This window comes from Fusarium redolens, assembly GCF_020744475.1.
Source record: "Fusarium redolens strain MPI-CAGE-AT-0023 chromosome Unknown BKA55scaffold_40, whole genome shotgun sequence".
Lineage (NCBI taxonomy): Eukaryota > Fungi > Ascomycota > Sordariomycetes > Hypocreales > Nectriaceae > Fusarium > Fusarium redolens.
Window position 1 is genome coordinate 84,727 of NW_025763703.1, and position 19,537 is coordinate 104,263.

Here is a 19,537-nt window from a genome sequence, read left to right on the forward strand (position 1 = left end):
CACATGCATGTCTTTACCCGCTTTTTGTTTTGAGTATTAAAGCCCGGTTCTTAGGTGCCAATAAGGCGTTTGTGTTCAAGTCCTCGAACCTGAGGTAACAGACAACGTTTTTCTTCACAACAACCCAGTCTACTAATTGCCCCTTGTATCTTCATTATGTCTGATGGGTGGCACTTGTAGCGGACAAATATTCTTAGTTGATTGAACAAGCTTCATCAGTGGTGAACACGACGTGTAATGTTTGTGACTGTGATTACTCCTGATTAAGAAGGAAAATTGTCATTCTAGTACGATGCACCCGAACCTCCGTTTTCCCCCATCCTCAACAAATACTCTTGCACCGCTTCTAGTGCCTGTGACGTGTATCCCTGCATAGATTACCGTTCCAAGCCTCGGCTCAGCTCGGCACAAAGTGGGACAGCCTCCATTCTCAAATGAATGGCGCCGTGAAAGCACCGTCGGGGAATATACGGTTTATCATCACCTCTGACTTCTTTGATACATAACGCCAGGTGAGGCATACTCTCTTTCTCGTTCTCACAGAGGATTCATCTAACCTTTACCTACTCTCTTCTGACATGGTTAAAGTTGCTGTCGCCGGTGGCTCAGGTGGCCTTGGCCGCGTTATTACTAAGGCTATTGCTGATGACGGAAAGCATCAGTTGATTCTCCTTTCCAGAGAGGTGAGTTGGCTTGGGGCTACTTTGATGATTTATTTCTCTCATACCTGTAGGCCAAAACTCACATCATTGGAAACCACACCGTCACATCGCTCGCCATCGATTATTCTGATGTGAGTGCAATTGCTGAGGTTCTGAGGAAGAATGAAGTGCGGGTTGTGATTAGTGCTATCGGCGTGTTGTTCGAAGATACACACCGAGCGCAGATCAATCTCATCAAAGGGGCTGCAGAAGCTGGTACTGTTACTCGATTCGCACCGAGCGAATTTGGCATTGATTATATCAAAGCCCGAGACAAGTGAGTGCCGTCACGTAACAATTATAGGTCAAGTTCTGACTACCGCAGTGGCTTTCCTTACCCGCTTCCTGGCCTGCAACAGTACACAGTGAGCCAGTACAAGATTGAGGCAATTGATCTTATAAAGACAACGGAAATGGAGTACACCAGATTCATGATCGGGTTTCTCATGGATTATTATGGCTTCCCGGCTGAGCCTGTTCCTGTCATCCCCCTTGCCGTAGTCCTCGATGTAGAGAACTTGAAGGCTGGCATTCCCAGCACAGGCAACGAGACCGTCACTCTGACCCATTCCGAAACACTTAGCAAGTTTGTCGCTGATAGTCTGAGTGCACCCGAGTGGCCAGAGAAGTCGTGGGTTGTAGGTGACACTATCTCGTGGAACGAAGCACTCAAGCTTGCCGAAGAAGGTCGAGGTATATAGCAGCCGTGTAAGATCCAGAGCCTTACTAACTCTGTAATAGGTCAAAAGTTTGAAGTAGCTTTTGACTCTCCCGAGTCACTACGCCGTTCAGAGATTACTGAGCTCCCAGGCAATATTCCGAGATACTCGGTTGCCCCAAAGCAAGTCTTAGATGGAATCTTATCGCTCTGGAGCTTAGGATTTATGGAAGGTTGGTTCGACTTGACTAAGCATGTGGGAAGTGACAAAACTCTCAACGATCTTTACCCTAAAGTAGAAGTTCTCAAGTTCAAGGACTTTCTTTCGAGGGCTTGGAGTAAATAGATAATATAGTACATAGGCTACTTCTATTCAACTTGGAAACTAGTTACTTCTAAGTCAGCTTCGGCTGCGTTATATACATATAGTCAAATCTATATACTTACTAGACTGGGTTTTTTAGAGTTATAGAATATGCGACGCTTTGCTAAATATGAGTTTTTGAACTCATGTATAGGGGTGACGGAGATATAGGGCATCAACACAATGCTACTGTAACTCTAAATATAGGTAAGACTAGGGTATATAGTACTCCGTATAGTGCTTTAATTATGTTTAACAGGAATATATGTAGTTTCAAGCCGCGGAGAATAAGCTTGCATATATGAAATAATCTTTAATAAGGACAGTCTATCTTATAATCGTTTTATAGGTTCTTAATACTACCTGGACTCAATGTTCGATACTTAACAATAAGGTAATCTTGCTCTTATAACACTTAACGCAATAACGCTGCTACTAGCCTTCTTGGGTAGATAGGAAATAAAGAATTGCTAAAAGAAAATCTCTCTCTAGCCGCAAACCCTAACTTACATCATACTAATACCAGCCTCTGTTAATATAAGAGTTTCTGCTTTCTGCTATAATGTATACAATAAGTAAGTATAATAAATAAGTAAATATAATAAATAAATAACTATATTTAAGCATCTAAACATCTTAAATAGAAATAGCTATAAAAATATAATAAACTATTTATTATCTAAAATTAATTACTATATTCTTTTAAAAATATAATAATAACTATTTAATAGTCCTTATAGTATATTTTATCTTACTATAAGTTATAATATATTTAATAAGTAAATGCTTTAGAGAAGTAAGTACTCTACTATATTATATAACTAAAAGTAGCCTACCTTATAATACTTTTAAGCTATAAATAAAATAAATAAAAATCTAATAAAAATATTTTATAAAATAGTATAGTTAACCTTATTTAATAGTATTTTTTAAGGATTTTTAGCTATATTATTTTTATTACAATCCTTATAGCTATATTATATATACCTTACTAACTTTCCCTATTTAATTAATAACTTATACTTTCTCCTTATTTCTATTATAAGCGGCTTAATAAGACTTATAATTAAACTTATAGCTTATATATAAGTACTAACTTACTATTATAAGCTACTATAAGTATATAAATTATATTTATTAGCACTTTATAAAACTTAACTTACTAGCTATTAGTATAACTTCTTTATATTAATTAAGCCTAATATATATTAAATCTATTATTAAAAATATAATACTTTAATAATACTTAATATATACCCTATACTATATATTAATAATAAACCTAATATAACTTAATTTAATATAATTAAACCTAATTATTATATATTAATAGCTTTTATTTAAATTATATTATATAAATACTAAGTAATACTAAATATAATATTTATTAATATTAACCCTATCTAGTAGTAAAATATAACTACTAACCCTTAAAGGCAGTAAGCTATAATACTTACTTATCTTATACTTATTTTACTAGTAATAGCTAATAGATTACTAACTAATTAAGAGATAAAAAATATAAATAACTTATCTTAAAGCTTTACTAACTTAAAGATTAAATAACTTTATAAAAAACATAAAAATATTACTAATAAAATAAATAAGATATATTAAATATTAAATAAATTCTCTATTATATAATAATAATAAAATTAAAGTATTATATATACTTAATACAAAATATATACTATAGCCTTAGTAATAAATATTAAAAAGAATTTTAAAGAAATCCTTAAGCTTAACCTACTTAAGCCTTTTAATAAAACCCTTAATAAATTACTTATATTCCTTATATAAGGCTAAGTATTTATTATGTATTACCTAAATTAATTTTACTATAACTTTATAAAAGTTATATATATAATAAGAAGACTAATTAAAACTATAGCCTAATAGTTTTAACTTATTATAAATAATTATATTTAAATATTATTTTATAAAATAAAACCCTAAATTACTATTATTTTTAAAAAAGAAAGATTTCTTAAATTTAAAGAAGTATTTTATATAGCTTTTAAAATAATTAATTAAAAAATATAAGCTAAAAAGAAGATTAAAACCCTTAAGTAAATTAAATTAGCCTCAGCCTTAAAAGTAAAATTCCTATAACTTATAAATAAACTATTATAAGACTAAAATATATTAATATCTTTTTTCTTTAATATACTTAAAGAATTAATGTAAGTAAAATTATAATAAAAAGACTAATTATAAACCCTAATTAAATATATTAATATAGTTATTAGAATTAATAATTAATTATTTACTTAAAGAACTTGAAACTCTTAATATAATAAATAATAAGATAATAAACCTTATTATAATACTAATTAAGTATAGAAATATAATAATAATATATCTTATAATACTAAAGCAGGACTAATAGAAATTAAAATAATTAAATAAAATAAGTTTAAACTTACTTATTAAAATTATAATAAAAAAGGATATAGAGAATTAAAATATAAAAACCCTATTAAAACTAACTAAAAATATAAATTAATACTTAAAAAGAAGAAATATATTAATATTATAAGAGAAAATAATAAACCTTAAATAGTAATTAAGATAATTAATATAACTAGGAAGGAAAGATATAATATATTTAGTATTAATTTTATTATAATCTTAGGACTATTAAAAGTATATAATATATTTCTTAATAAGGATAAAACTTTTAAAAAATACTATTTTAATTTAATATTAGAGAAATAACCTATCTTAAGATATAAAATACTAGCTTTTATAAAAAAAAGAAAAACTAAGAAAGAAGCCCTTAAATAAAAAAGACTTAAATATACTAAAGATATAAAAGACCTTAAATTTAAAAGAAAATAAAATAAGTAATAATAAGGATATAAAAATAAATAAAGAATTTAATAAAGAGAAAACTTAAAACTAAAATTTAAGTAATAGGAACTAGTACTTATATAGAAAAAATAAAATAATAAATATAATAAGGTTATTATAATAATTAAAAAATAAAAAGAAGTTAACCCTAACCTAATAATAAACTAAATACTAAAGAGTTTAACTAAGGTATTAATTAAGTATTAATATAAACCTTTAAAAAGATAAAAGCACCTCTTAAAATCTAAAATAAAATAATTATTTATAATCCTTACTTAATAATAAATAATATTCTAATTAAAATACTTTTAAGGTAATCTAATAAATACTATAAAGACCTAGGCTATATTAAAGTAATTAAGGTATAAAGAGAACTTAATACTAAGATAATTAAATATAAGGAAAAATAAATAATTTAAAATATTAAAATTATACCTTAATATACTAAACTTAGAAATTATTTTTTAAATAATAAATACTAGAAATATATAGAACTTACTAAAGAAAAAGTAATTATAAAATAAGATAATAATATTTATATTTAAGCCTATATAAAGGAGGTAATAAAACATCTTATAACTTTAAAAAAATATATTTAATTAAAAAGAGAATTATAAAGGTATTTATAAGTTATCCTAAGACTAATAGCTTAATAAGCCCGAACCTCATCGCTATGTTTTACTTAACTTAAAACGCGCCCTTATTATTAAAACCGCCATTACTACCAGCATCTTAACCTTAGACTAATTAACCATCCTAGGTATAATATAACCTTATTAACTCTATCACCGCCACTATAACCTTCTTGCTTCTCGATCCAATAAGAGGCCATAGAACTATAGGGCTTATATAATAAACACTATACTTCTCACAAATAGTTCTTTCAACTTATTTCAGAGAGTCACACTAATATACATAGTATCCAATAATCACAACAGCCTTTCAAGGGCAAAAAGGGGGATAAAATAATACACTAAAAAAAAAAAGCAGCAAATCCGCTAGAAAATAACAGATTAAGAAAACTCATAAAGATCGCAATACATGCCAATTCGTAACAACGCTCACTCACTTACTCAAGATAGGTCGCCGAGCATTGGCCGCATAGGAAAGAGCAGACCGGCAGATATAGCAACAAGAGGCGCTCCGTACAAAACAAACACTAGAACTTGCTCGGGAATATGCTCTTGATCCAAATTTACGCGTCGTTGTTGACAGTACATTGCCTGCATCATACGCGTCACAGACCACTACAGCTACCATAGGTGCATTCGAGTCAAATCTAATGGCTAGCGTTCTAACGATAAGACTTATATGGCTAGATCCGCCGTACGCGAACGAAGACGACAATTCTCTAAATCCGCTAGCACGAGAAAGGCATACAGCTTCGACGCCTTACAAACCACCGAGCTTGCCGGGCCGCTCGAATACACAGCAAGATGTAGAATCCCATGATGCGCCGCTGATCGCCGAGCTTTCTGCATTGGCAAGTGGTGATGGTCCAGCGCCGTCGGGCGTCGCAATCTACAACCCGATCGGCTTCAGTCCTGCCGAAGCATCCACCCAACCGCCACCACTCACTGGGCAACATGACAAGTATTATCATGGGTATAATAATTTATAATGGTTGGAAGGGTCCGGGTTGACCTCTACGTTCAAATAGAAGGAGAAAACAGATTTTGACACACTATGTCTCAGCCACGCTAATGCACGAAGTAAAACGTACACTAGAATATAGGAAGAGCCTTTGTCAATTGACTTCTTTCAATGAATTGCATTTTACTCATTTAAAGCGATCTGTATCGGCCAAAAAGACCCATCACCAAACTTGTATAGGGTAAGCCGCTGGTAAATCGGGTTGTCTCCCCTGCCTAATAGCAACCAATCAGAGGCTGTTTAAAGTGTCCGGCATCCCTGCTGCTCCTTCGCGAGCCAATGAAAGCATGTTTAAAGTGAAAGTACCCCTGCAAATATCCACTGGCGACTTCCTGACTGAATATTCACTGAGCGTGCTTAAAGGGTTAAAGTGAATGTGATAAGTAGCAGCAAATGTGTTAATTGACCCTGCTCCGGCATAATTAAGTAGTTAGTAGTATATGATATTCCCATCCAATATCACGAATCCGTCAATCTATCGCCGCCCCTTTCATAGGAATGCACGTCTATACTTCCGCCATGTACCGACTCTGTCTTGAAGTCCATGCATTCATCCTCTCATCATTACCCTCCCAATCCGCCTTGATCAACCAGAACAGGGCCATTAACGGTGTCGTGAGTAACCCCCGAACGCCACTAAGAATAGCCTTGAAAACTTGTGGTATCTACCGATCTTGATATCTCTAATCCCCACTATCGCGTTCTCTAACAGTCGTTAAAACCGCCACGCTTAGGGGCCAGAGAATAAAGAAGCCCAAGACAGCGAGTATAAAGCCCCTTAGCGCCCCTTGCACGATTATCGTAAGTACAGGAGGGACCTTAGATTCCGGTTGAGGCTCTTTCTCCTCTACTTCTGAGTCGCCTGGATCAGAGGCTGGTGGGAGAAAGAATAGCCATGGAAGCCACTGACATAATGGTTCTCGAATAAAGCCAATCGGCTGGACAGACCGTTTCGAAAGGTCATAACTGACAAGTCCCATCTTAACGAACCACGTGAGAATGCATTGGATAATAATAGTTATAGCTGTATTACCTGTTAGTATGTTTGGCAGTTGAAATAACCGAATTGGGTTCTTGACGGTGTCTTGCGTGGTATACATGCCTATCCATTCTTATTAGTCTTTATCTCAAATGCCAGCTGCAAACTTACTATAAGCCAGAGCAAAATTCACACACCCGGATAAAGCCATAGCGCCTATACTATCAAGACCAAAAACATAGAATAGCTGATATACCGTAAGCTGTAGACTCGGCTTCAAGCGCCCCTAACTGTCACTGTCATCTCCACTTTGTTCCTATCCCAGGCCGCCCAGGTTGTCAGGTTTCAGGATCCCGCTAGACCCCTGCACATTCGGCCCCTGTGTCTCAAGTTGTGCCGCCGTAAGCATATCTTTTCCCTGGGGAGAACAACACCTGCAAACTTGTTTGGTTTGTCTTTTTCTTTCGTCTTGGGAAATTTTAATTAAAGGTTGCCTAGTGCTTAAAGGGGAATTCGGGAAATTAAGCGAGAAAGTCGCCAAAAGCTTGGACTTTTAGACGGCAAAAAAACAAAAGTCTGTTAGCGAAAAAGAGAGAATGCGAATACTAATCCGAGATTTACAATACCACTTTGTTGAAAAACTGTTCACATGGCACCATTTTACACCGCTATCTCATGGGCTGTCACTCGATTCTATGGCACTTGTTGAGAGTCGTAGTTGAAGGTTTTCCGACACTAGAAAAGCATAAAAACACACTATTTCCCTAAAGTTTATCACTCTCGGGTGGATGAACTGTTTGGGGTTAGCGTCATTGTGAAGCTCTTACGGTTTCACCACGATCGGTTCAATCGGCCCAAGAAGACGGCATGCAACGCACAGCTGACCTGTCAAGACGGAATTGATTGACGCCACCTGAGAATCTCGGTCTTTTGTCTATGTTCGGATAATTCATCCGTTGATTTAATCTGTCCAGCGGTTAATAGGTTCATCTTTATTCGTCTAGACTCTAGATATCTTAAAAGCGACGTAAGGAGCCATCGTCTCAGGATGATTGACCCAAAGCTTGGGCCTGCAAGGGACTTGAGATGGGGACTTGCAGAAAAATAAACACCAGTGACATGATCCCTGCAGCGCTAAAGCAGGAACAAAGAACGCTTGTATTTTTTCATCTTGTTGTCTCCCCGCGGTTTCAGGCACAGAGGTTCGTTGGCCGAGATGGCCAGCACAGCTCGCTAGCAAGAAAGGCATTTCACTTCGCTTGGGATGGCGTTGGCAGTTTTCAACTGAAATGACCGTATATTCATTTCTTGACAATAATCAATCTTACCCTAGGCCTCTATAAACTATCGTGAAGACCTAGATACTAGCCTCTAATATACTGTCAGTAAAATGCTACTCTAAACTTAATTACTATTAAAAACACTTTAACATGTGCATGGTCTGCTCATATCTCGATCAATTATATCCATATTGCCACAGGGGCTGAAACCGCCTTGACCAACACCATGCAAACCTTCACCACCCTCACCAGCCTTATCCCTGATGGCATATCGACCCGAGCAAGACACCCCTACATCAATCTATCCAGGACAGGACCGTTCCGTTTAGCCATGGGGCTATTTGCCCGGCAGCCTAAGTCTCCAAACATTAATATAAACCGTCTTCTTTCTCCCTCGAAGCACTCTCTTTCTCCACTCAGGCTCATTCAGCAGTTCATTTTATTCACTTTTTGCTCCTTGCACATTCTTTCACGGTTCTTTAATAGAAGTTATTTTATTCATTTATTCACTTAAACCGCCAGTCGGATATTACCACTCTTTATAAACCAAACAAACCACCTTTCTTATATAATGCCTTCTTTTACCTCAAAGACTCTTCTCGCCGCCGTTGCCGGTGCCATAGGCGTTGCTGCCCACGGTCACGTTTCCCAGATCAACGTTGCTGGCACTGTCTACGAAGGCTACGATGCCCCCACTGCTCCCTACTACTCGACCCCCAAGACCCTCATCGCCTGGTCAACCACCGCTACCGACAACGGTTATGTCGCCCCTGATGCCTTCAGCTCTGCAGACATCATCTGCCACCGCGGTGCTAAGAACGCCAAGGGCCACGCCAAGGTCAAGGCCGGTGACCAGATCTACATCAAGTGGACCAACTGGCCCGAGAGCCACAAGGGACCTGTCATTGATATGTTGGCCTCTTGCGGTTCTGCCGGCTGTGAGACCGTCGACAAGGAGACCCTCAAGTTCTTTAAGATCGACGAGGTTGGTCTCGTCAAGGCCGATAACCCCGGTACCTACGGCTCTGACGAGCTCATTGCCAACGACAACGGCTGGCTCGTTCAGATACCTGAGAACATCAAGGCCGGTGCCTATGTCCTCCGTCATGAGATCATTGCTCTCCATGGTGGTTTCCAGGAGGACGGTGCCCAGAACTACCCTCAGTGCTTCAACCTCGAGATCAAGGGTTCCGGCACTGAGCAGCCCGAGGGTATTCTTGGAACTGAGCTGTACAAGCCTGACGACAGGGGCATCAAGTTCGACATCTACAGCAACCCTACCAGCTATCCTATCCCCGGCCCTGCTCTGATCAAGGGTGCTGTTGAGGTCACGCAGGGCAAGCTCGCTGAGAAGTCCCAGGGTACTCCCACCACTGACTACGATTCCGGTTCTGACTCTGGCTCCGACTCTGGCTCTGCCGCTCCCGCTACTCCCTCTAAGACTGAGGCTCCCGTTGCTGGTACCTCCGTTGCTGCTCCCGTTGCGACTTCCTCTGCCGCCCAGGAGCCTTCCACTCCTGTCCAGACTTCTGCCCCTGCTGCCCCTAAACCCACCAAGACTGGCTGCAAGTCTAAGCGCAGCAGCAAGAAGGCTCGCCGTCACGCTCGCGACCTCATGAACTAAGCAGCCCGCTGAGCGAGGTTGTGTATGAAAGGTTTTTACAAGGATCAAAAGCCTGCCTATCCTGAATGGGATGAATCTTTGAGTATTCTGCTGTATATATATGTGACCTCGAGTCCGACATTATTCAATTACATTGATTATCATTCATGACATATTATTGGGAGCATGGGTTAAAGGAAGTTGAAAGGGGGCCGCTCTTAGTTTCATAATAGCTTGTAAACCACAATAATAACACCACGCTAGTCATACTCCGTAGATATCTTAACCTAGATACTTGGCATCTGCTTCCTCAACCACCTGCTTCGTATCCAGCTCATCTGAGTAGAGACCATCCGGCGCATCGCCAAAGATGACAGAGATCTCCTCAAGCGTACGGCCACGAGTCTTGGGATAGAGAAAGAAGATTACAAGGCCATAAGATAAGAGAAGTGCCACATAGATAATATAGTACTTCTAACAAATGGCTGATAAAGCAATTGGGTTCACAAACACGTTGAAAATGAGTGCCAAGATCATGATCCTCCACGCTACAGAGAGACCGCGACTGCGTAGCTGGAATGGCCAGAGCTCAAGAGGGTACGCAACCTGAAGAGGGGTTCTACCGAGAACTGCGTTAGTGACACGGTTTAGGATGTAGGCAAGCAGAGTGGACTTACACTGCAATAGCGTAACCAGCATTAAAGAGAAACACGAATGGAATCATGGTAATTCCAACTGAGTGCGATCCAGTCTGCGCAAAGCTTCCTGATATAGCTGTAATCAGAATAAAGCTAATAAGCATAATCGCACAAGAGATCATGAGAAGAAGTCGTTGTCCTAGTCGCTCAACGCATAAGGCACAGCGCATGCTGCAATAAAACTCCAGATCTGGAGATAACCTATGATCAGGGTCTGGTCTGTGATGCTAGTGATGCCTACTGTAGCTAGAACGGTAGAGAGATAGTAGCTGACGACTCCATTGCCAACCCATTGACTGTAGATTGCTAATGATGCAGTGATGAAGAGGCGGCGACGATGTGCTGGTGTAGAGACGAGTGATGCATAGGAGCTTGACTGCTTGGCTTGTTTCTCGGATTCAATGGCAGTGGTGATTTCGTAGAGCTCAAGTCGACAAGAGGATGGTTCGAATCACCCCCCTATTGTAACAAGAGCTCGTTGTAATGTGTCGAATTAGACAGAATCTGGCCCGTGCACGCATCGAGGTCCTTCTAAATAAGGGAAAGATCATCTTAACCCCCCACTTATTCTTCATTCTGATTGCAATTTCCTAACTATGTATATTAGCAAGATCTCCCCTATTAGCCTTTATCGCGGTAGAACGCCAATAACATAAGAATTGATACTACTCCTTAAATTATATCCTTATAGGTTTAGTTAAATAGCCCTGCTTAAATAATATTAAATTATTAAATATAAGGAGAGTTAGCTTTAAGTAATTAGAGATATAAAATAGTAAAATAGCTATATAATTTTTTACCTAAATCCTATATAATACTTATTAAGCTAAGTTAATTAAATAAATTATATTAACTACCTAGCTTATACTAAAGTGCTTTAGTAAATTAAAAGATTAAATAACTATCTTAATATTAGTTAAGTTATATTTCTTAAGACTATACAATATAAAAAAACAAATATAAAAATAAAAAAATAACCCTAAAATTATAAAAATATATATCTAGCATAATGCCTTACTTTATTATATAAAAGAGCTAAAGATATAAAATAAGTATAAATTCCCTTAGTATTTATATAAATTATAGTATTATAGCTTATATAGCAGCAGTAAAAGGATATAAATTTATTATTAAGCTATTTCTAGATATAGGTAAAGTTAATATTAATGCCTAAGATAGGGATAGCTAGGTATATAAGATTATTAAAAGAATTATAAGTATAAGAAAAAGCTCTCTTTAGAGTAAGAAAAGGAACCCCTAAGGCTAGCAGTTAAGTTAAAGAAATATTATAATATAAAGAATTAGCTACCTAATACTAAGCAGTATAGTAAATACTAGGCTATCTAATTAGCCTTATTAATAAGGCTTTTAGTACTTTAAATTCCTATTATCTTGCAGCTTAAACTAGAATAATTTATAGTGATGTAATTATTTGGGCTGATGTAGATATATCTGAATCCCGTTATAAGAAAGCATTACGGCTTAAGATCTAGAACATTAGTCGCTATTTTTAAGGTTTTCAATACCGAGCCACATCGATGCTACAGCCCTATTAAGTATTAAAGGGGTATGCTGCCAAGCCACCGGGCTGTTAATAGCAGGGTCAAGCCGCAAAAGTGTTAAGCCTTAATAGGCTATTCCTAGAAGAGCCTAGTCTGCTTAAAGTGTATGTCTTGTCTATTAACCTGGCCTAACTAGTATAGCTAAAGCCCCTTCTTAATATCCTCCCCGCTCTCTAATAGGCTAGGATATAGCTATATAAGTCTTATATAGTTAGATTATAAGGTCTCTAGGCTTTAGTTATTATATTATTACTAGAGGTATAAGTAATATCCTTTAAATTAAAATAATTTAGTTATATTTATTTATAAATTTAAAAATATATATAATAGTTATTAAAGTCTTAATAAAAATCCTAATTTTTATTAATATTATTATTATTAATTACTTACTTAATAAAATAAAATAACTTAATTATATTTATTTTTACTTATTAAATTAAGCCTTTTAATAAAATATATTTTATTATTATTACCCTCTCTGCCCTCCTTGCCTCTACTACCTTAGCTATTCCCCTTAACTTTACTCCTTATAATAACCTAGATAATAATATCTTTCTAGACTTTAACTCTTACTTAGACTAGGCAATTTATAAAGGTAAGATTACTAAGGATTACTTTCTTAACCTCTAGGCTCTTAATTATAATAATAGCTATATTTACTATTATTAAGGTATTAATATAACTAGTATTATTATAAAGTAATACTTTTTCTTTAAGGATAGCTTTAAGATTACTTATAACTATATTATTAAGTATTTAAAAGAACTTAATAAGTATATAAACTAGGTATAAAAGTATACCTTTATATTAAAGGATAGTAATAAGTAGTTATATACTTTATATAATAATCTTAACTTACTAATTAATATAATATTTAAGTATAACTTAATAAATAATAAAGGCTTTAATTTATTATAGGCTATAAATAACTTATAGACTAAAGCCCTTATATTATTAACTTTCCTAAATATAGCTAAAATAATCTTTAATAAGTTTAATATATCTAGCTTTATAATATAGGATTAAAATAGCAGATAGTTTTATTAATAAGCTTATTATTTTATAAAAATATATTATTTTTTAAATTAACTTAAAAAGGGGGGTTAGATTAATATAATATATTACTTTAATTTTATTTATTATTTAGATATTTAAGATTTATTTTTTTATATTCTATTAGTCCTTAATAAACTACCTTTAGTTATAAATAAGGGATTATATATACATTTTAGGAATAGGTTTAAGCGGCATATAGGCTCCTAAGGAAAACATAGATAGAATTAATATATAATATAAATAGAGAATTAGCAGAGTTTATAAATAAATTTATTTAGTAGTATTACTATTAAGATAGATATAGATAGTTTTATTATAATTATTAATATACTAGTAGCTAAAAGTTAAAGTATTAATATTTTATTTACCTTATAGTACTTATATTACTATAATAAGGTTAATTAAATATAATAAATTAGATTATATACTTCCTGTTATTATAATTTCCTATTAAATCTTACTATATTAATTAGTACTAGTAATAGTACCTAATAACATTTTATTTAGCCTATATATCTTTCTTTTTTAGTTTTTCTAGGGGATTTAGGTCTAGGTCGGAATATAAGAATATTTAGCCTATATATTTTCTAGAAGCCTAATACTAATTACTTATTACTGCAAATAGGAGGTATCTTTTATATTATAAAAGGTATGCTGAAAACTTAATTATAATAAATATAATTTAGAAATTTTAGGTATTATATCCCCTACTGCAATAATTGCTGCGAAGATTGCGAATAATACATATATCCTGGTTTGTGCACGCTTAGAGGTTTTACTATTTCGGTTGTAATCTTAAAGTATCCCTGCTTGCACGTGAGACCCCAGCACCTGTTCAACAAAAGCCTCGTTGCCAAGCTCGAGAAACCACCTCTAGCCATTCAGAATTGCCAACTTTGCCGTACGCCCAAACAGCAGGGATTAAATTGCTCTTATATCTTGGCTAATACTACACAAAGCAGGCGGCATAGGCCTAATGCCTAACGAACGCTTTGGCTCCAGGGGGGCAGGGGCCCGGCTCTGGCCCCCATTTGCCCTAGGAGCGGCCCGAGAACGGGCTATTATATGCATAAGCACTAAAGAAGTATAGTAGGAGGGGAACCCCTATCTATACTAGCTTAAGGTTGCTAAAGAGTACTTCTTAAAGCTGTAGAATGCCTTTTAAAATAGAAGTACTTTCTATCTTACTTTTATTAACTTACATTATAAAGCGTCCTATAGGCCCTACTGCTATTAAATATATAATAATCCTATTTACTGCCCTTTTAACTACTGCCACCCTTTATTTCTATCTTAAGCCGCCTGCCTTAATAATATATGCAGATAAGTAATAGAAGTCTAAATCCCTAATACCGCCGCTACAGGAGGCCCTGGCTAAGCAGCCTCTAGAGGCAGATATAAGTTATATTATTTTCCCTAATTATTAACTAGCTAATATTCCCCTTTAAGATAATCTTCCTAATAATAATTCTGCCTATACTATCTTATAAGTTTATAGATATGCAATTTTAAGTTAAGTGCTAATTATTTTATTAGAGAAAACTTATATAATTATTAAACCTTATTAGCATTAAGTATTATAAACTATAAGTATATATACTAAGTAGTTATTATCCTTAGTAACTTCTCTAACTAGCACTTACTCTAGTAATATAGATATAAGGTAAATATTAATAAGAATTCTAGTTTATTATTAGTTACTTATACTAGTTAGAATAGATATTACTACTATGCCTTTTATATAGGCACTTATTTATTTATATATTCCCTATAATAGGTATTAGGAAGAAATTTAGCTAAGGTATAATAGCTAAATAATAATAAAGAACAAGACTAGATAGATCTTATATATTACCTATATAGCCTATTACTTGGCGGCAAGCTCTTCCTAGCTTTAATCCCTTATAAACCCTATTATGTCCTTAACCTCGGCACTAGTACTGGTATCTAGGCTATAGACTTTGCTAAGTATATCTCCCTAATTAAAGTTAGTATAATTATCTTACTAATATAAATATAGTAAATATCTATCTGCAGAGGTAATTAGAACGGATCTTAGTCCTATATAGCTAAAATAATAGACCTTCTTCCTACTTCTATCTAGCTCTATATAATAATCTATAAAATTAAGACCTCTTTAAACTGCTTCTTTAAGGTTAATAACTTTAAAGCTAAGTAGCTATATACTAAGCCCTTTAACTTTATCTATACGCGCGAGCTCGAGGGATGTATTAGTAATGATAATAACCTCTTCTAGCGCGCCTTCTGCTACCTTATATCAGGCAGGTATATTAAGTTCTAGGCAGCATACCTGCACTGGCTCTCTAACAACGGCACTGCTAGCAAGGCCGAGAATGCCTAGAGCTAGCTTAAGATCCTACTAAAAGGCTTAGCTAAGTTTAGGAAGTCTCTTAAGGGTACTATTAATTAGAAAAAGAAAATAGATAAGGCAGGATTTATAGATATATAGCAGGAGGTTTATAAGGTAAGTTATTATCTTATTTTAAATATTTAGTTATTACTAATATAAGATAGTAAGATACCTATTAGCGCTTAGCCTAAGAATTTAAAACTTAAGGAAATAGGCAGATATTAAGCTATTTAGCAGATTTAGGCCATAAAGTTATATATACCTAGGGTCTTCTTAACTATACTTAGCTAGATAGAGGAGGAGATCTAGGTATATATAGCTAAGGTTAGGAAGGACCTTAAAGACCTGTTAATTTACCTATACTTGCTAATTTACTTTATTTAAGGAAGGAAGCCTAAGTAATAGAGTAAAGCCCTTTTTATCTCTTTTATATTACTAAAACCTAATTAATATCTTTATTAAATAAACTATTAATATAGAGACTCTTATAATATGCTAACCCTTGTGATTTATCTAACTCTAGCTTTTAGGGTTCCTTAGTATTTTTACTTTTATAATATTTATTAATATCTATTAGTTAGGGATATAGGCCTAATACTATTTAGTTTAAGAGCTTAACTTATTAGATTAATAGTAGCTTAGGTTTAAGTATTTAATTAGATAAGGCTATATATAATATATATTTAGCCTATTATAACTTGCCCCTATTGTAATTTATACTTAATACTAAACTCTATTAATAAAATTATAATATGCCTTAGAGATAGTGTTTTATATTTTAGACATGGTTTAAGTATAGCAGGTAAGTTAACCTAATAAAGATTACTACTTACTTTAAGGAGATAGATACCTAGTCTTTTAGTTTAAAATTAATTATTATATAATTAATTTAATTTACCTTACTTTATAAGGTAGACTTAAATTTTGAAAATTAACTAGCCTAGGGTAGATTTGATTTTAATAGGGTATTAACTTGGATTTCTAATTAGTATTTAGTTATATATTTAGGTAAGATAAGAGTAGTAGTAGCAATAGTAGCTCGCTTTTACCACTTAGATCTTATAGTAATAGACTCCTGTTCTTATAATAATCTATACCTTTAGCACCTGGCCTAAGGTCTTATATCTATCTTTAATCAAGTCTAAGGTGCTAGAGTATCCTCTCCTATTTTAATTCTATGCCTCCTCTATTAGATATATTAATCCTCCTTAACCCTTAGTGTTGTTTTTACCCCCTTCCTTTAAGAGTTTTAACTAGTAATACTAGAATTATAGAGGAATTATATAAGGTTTAGAGGGCCAGGCTTTGGTTTAAATGTAGGTAGCTCTCTGCAGCTATATAGTTGCTACTATAGGATTAAGACCTAGTATTGCGCCTGCTAAAGCAAGGTACCTATTATATATAATTTAGCAGCACTAGGCGGGCTAATATAGTGTAGTCTCGTAAGTTGTTCTCGTACAGCAGTAGCCATGCGTTAAGAAGGGCGAGGGATGTGTATATATATTATAGTCTAATCAAGGTTAGCATCGTTCGCCTATACGCCGTTTTTAGCAGCAAGTCCTAATCCTCCAACGCTCCTTTTCTGCCTGCGGCCATTAAGAAGCTATAAAAGGGAACATCTTTTTCATATCGCATGCTCACGGGCTCGCTTTTGGCCAGAGACACCTAAGCCCCTAGTCGCCGAACCAGCACGTAACATCTGAATAACCTCTTAACAGGTAGGCCGTGCCTTTCGCTAGTCTTCCATACGGGCATATAGATGCCAAATCATATGCAAAATAGCAATGCCAAGAGCTACACGGCATCGCGTCAGTGCGATGCCTAGAGAATAGTCATTAACTTACATTTATCCTTGCAATTTATAATAATCTCTCTGGCGGCATCGTATTATATATAAAAGAATGGCCGCTTGATCTCATATCGTTCCCCATCCCGCCAAGGATTATCGCAGTATTGCCACAGGTGCCTACCCAAGAGCATCCAGATCGCGGCCATACCTACAGCCTAAATATCTATTATTATAGTAAATTAGCCCATTTCGCGCTCTAAAGACAGCCAGCCTACTATACCAGTTATCCCAGGAGTAATAGAAACAAAGCCACAAGGAGCTTGGATAGCATCTTCTGTATTAAGAAGAATAATTGATGCTTAATTAGAGTCCTATTTCTAGATGCTGATGTTTATATGCTTGATATTACTATAGATCTATTTGTTCAAATGAAGAAAGTTAAGTGCCTCTAGTAGAGATAGCGTCATGCTCCGAGCTAATTTGGGGCTGTGAAAGATTAGCCGTGGTTCAGTTAAAAAAAAAAAAAGCAACTGATTCACGCAAAAGAACCCTTGTATTGAGCCAACGTCTTTGGCGTAAAGGGCGTCAAAACAAACCACACATCAGCAGATTTGTTAGCGGCATTTGGATCAGCTGTGATAACCTCGACGAGTCGCACGATGCGATCCTCGTCGGCATCATCTGCTAATTGCGTCAGTGTTTCGAGTATTCTTTGTCGCCTATGAATAGCAACATTGTTACTTGCAACACTTATTCTCTTCAAAGCCATGATGTCTCCCCTATTATTCATGCCTACGCTGACTCGTCCTGAACCGCCTATGCCTATCATCCCAGCGCTGCTAAGGGTCCATTGACTAATCTGGATAGTGTTGCCCAGTGCTGGCGTCGGCGTTATGGATATATCAAGTGGATTTGTATGTCTGTAGAACTTGCCTATGTATTTACTTATTGCTTCAGAATGTTCTTGTGTAGCACTGAAGCGCGTATACTCAATCTGGTACTTTAATTGTCCGAGGCGGATAGACGAGGTATGCTTATTTAATACCCTTAGCTCTCTTAGGCCTAGCATATCGCCATCGACTTCTATGATACCACGATCTGAGATCTTTTGTACTAGAATCCTCCCTGTCTTATGGACTTGGAATGCAGCATGATGTTGGCGAATGCCGTGGAGGGCAGAGTTGTCAAGATATAAGATCAAATCGTTATGTGTCTTTGTGCTTCATCGACCAGCGATCCAACCTCAGAATTCGTTAGCTGGTAGGTGCTAAAGGTCTATGAAGTAGCAGCCGGTATAGATATACGTGCCAGACCTAGCAGATGTATTAATGTCTCGCCCAGAAGAGCTTGGAGACGACGAAGAGAGGTGACCAGTCTGGATCTGCTTCATGAGCCTGTAGACTTATTGATCGCGGATTTGTCTGGAAGACGTGGAGACATGGTTGCTGGCTTGAACTCTCTTTTCAGCCTGAGAGTCGTCTGCTTGGGAAACGTCGAGCAGCCAGTCGACAACTTCGGTGAATGCAAGTTTCGCTTCAGCGTTTTGCGGTATAAGAGTTATCGTGGCTTGGCATGCAGATGTTAGAGGACCGTGTGGATCCTCATTAGTGGCTTGACTGCTTGATGGACTTGATGCCATCTTTGGTGTTCTGCAGGGTGGCTCGATCTCTCATCGAATAAATTAATTCATATGCGTTAATTTATTGACGTACCTGATACCTTGTATCTTGATTCCTATATCTAGGCGGTGGAGCCGGTCTGAGGAATGTTCCGATCGCCGATCACGAAGCGGATCATTAAACTTCCGTTCCGATGGCGCTTTGTCAGTTCACGGACACGGGATAATAACATAATAAACAGCTAATAGAAAAGTCTACCATTACTAACCAAGCATAAAGGTAATACTGATGCCATGCTCTCTATTAGCGCGATGCATTATATCGACGACTTAACCATGCTATTCGCCGATA

The 19,537-nt window shown here is 35.6% G+C and overlaps 6 protein-coding genes across 6 annotated transcripts; 3 read left to right on the forward strand and 3 right to left on the reverse strand.

The window, feature by feature from the left end:
• Positions 1-497: 497 nt before the first annotated feature.
• On the forward strand, positions 498-1,841 carry BKA55DRAFT_587314 (uncharacterized protein). Its single transcript, XM_046194641.1, has 4 exons — positions 498-683; positions 734-978; positions 1,027-1,388; positions 1,443-1,841. The coding sequence occupies exons 1-4, from the start codon at positions 579-581 to the stop codon at positions 1,703-1,705; spliced, it is 975 nt and encodes a 324-aa protein (XP_046040889.1). The 5' UTR covers positions 498-578; the 3' UTR covers positions 1,706-1,841.
• A 4,003-nt stretch (positions 1,842-5,844) lies between these two features.
• BKA55DRAFT_722850 (uncharacterized protein) lies at positions 5,845-6,197 on the forward strand (the record flags this gene model as incomplete). Its single annotated transcript, XM_046201036.1, has 1 exon — positions 5,845-6,197. The coding sequence occupies exon 1, from the start codon at positions 5,859-5,861 to the stop codon at positions 6,195-6,197; it is 339 nt and encodes a 112-aa protein (XP_046040890.1). The 5' UTR covers positions 5,845-5,858.
• Positions 6,198-6,912: 715 nt separating this feature from the next.
• BKA55DRAFT_547285 (uncharacterized protein) lies at positions 6,913-7,419 on the reverse strand (the record flags this gene model as incomplete). Its single annotated transcript, XM_046191006.1, has 2 exons — positions 6,913-7,253; positions 7,380-7,419. The coding sequence occupies 2 exons, from the start codon at positions 7,417-7,419 to the stop codon at positions 6,913-6,915; spliced, it is 381 nt and encodes a 126-aa protein (XP_046040891.1).
• Positions 7,420-9,059: 1,640 nt separating this feature from the next.
• On the forward strand, positions 9,060-10,535 carry BKA55DRAFT_698653 (glycosyl hydrolase family 61-domain-containing protein; the record flags this gene model as incomplete). Its single annotated transcript, XM_046200538.1, has 2 exons — positions 9,060-10,086; positions 10,438-10,535. The coding sequence occupies 2 exons, from the start codon at positions 9,060-9,062 to the stop codon at positions 10,533-10,535; spliced, it is 1,125 nt and encodes a 374-aa protein (XP_046040892.1).
• On the reverse strand, positions 10,329-11,267 carry BKA55DRAFT_587315 (uncharacterized protein). The gene is made up of 2 exons (XM_046194642.1): positions 10,769-11,267; positions 10,329-10,710 (listed from the first exon to the last, which is right to left on the reverse strand). Exons 1-2 carry the CDS (start codon positions 10,957-10,959, stop codon positions 10,566-10,568), a joined length of 336 nt encoding a protein of 111 aa, XP_046040893.1. The 5' UTR covers positions 10,960-11,267; the 3' UTR covers positions 10,329-10,565.
• A 6,738-nt stretch (positions 11,268-18,005) lies between these two features.
• BKA55DRAFT_668896 (uncharacterized protein) lies at positions 18,006-19,263 on the reverse strand (the record flags this gene model as incomplete). Its single annotated transcript, XM_046197921.1, has 4 exons — positions 18,998-19,263; positions 18,872-18,961; positions 18,169-18,787; positions 18,006-18,053 (listed from the first exon to the last, which is right to left on the reverse strand). Exons 1-4 carry the CDS (start codon positions 19,204-19,206, stop codon positions 18,006-18,008), a joined length of 966 nt encoding a protein of 321 aa, XP_046040894.1. The 5' UTR covers positions 19,207-19,263.
• Positions 19,264-19,537: the final 274 nt, after the last annotated feature.

Bases quoted from the DNA above. Each gene is read 5' to 3' on its own strand.
- BKA55DRAFT_587314 (XM_046194641.1), top strand. From the start codon at position 579: ATGGTTAAAGTTGCTGTCGCCGGTGGCTCAGGTGGCCTTGGCCGCGTT. The intron at 684-733 runs GTGAGTTGGCTT...TCATACCTGTAG, and splicing joins TGATTCTCCTTTCCAGAGAG to GCCAAAACTCACATCATTGG. The intron at 979-1,026 runs GTGAGTGCCGTC...TGACTACCGCAG, and splicing joins TATATCAAAGCCCGAGACAA to TGGCTTTCCTTACCCGCTTC.
- BKA55DRAFT_587315 (XM_046194642.1), bottom strand. From the start codon at position 10,959: ATGCGCTGTGCCTTATGCGTTGAGCGACTAGGACAACGACTTCTTCTC. The intron at 10,711-10,768 runs GTAAGTCCACTC...AGTTCTCGGTAG, and splicing joins GCTGGTTACGCTATTGCAGT to AACCCCTCTTCAGGTTGCGT.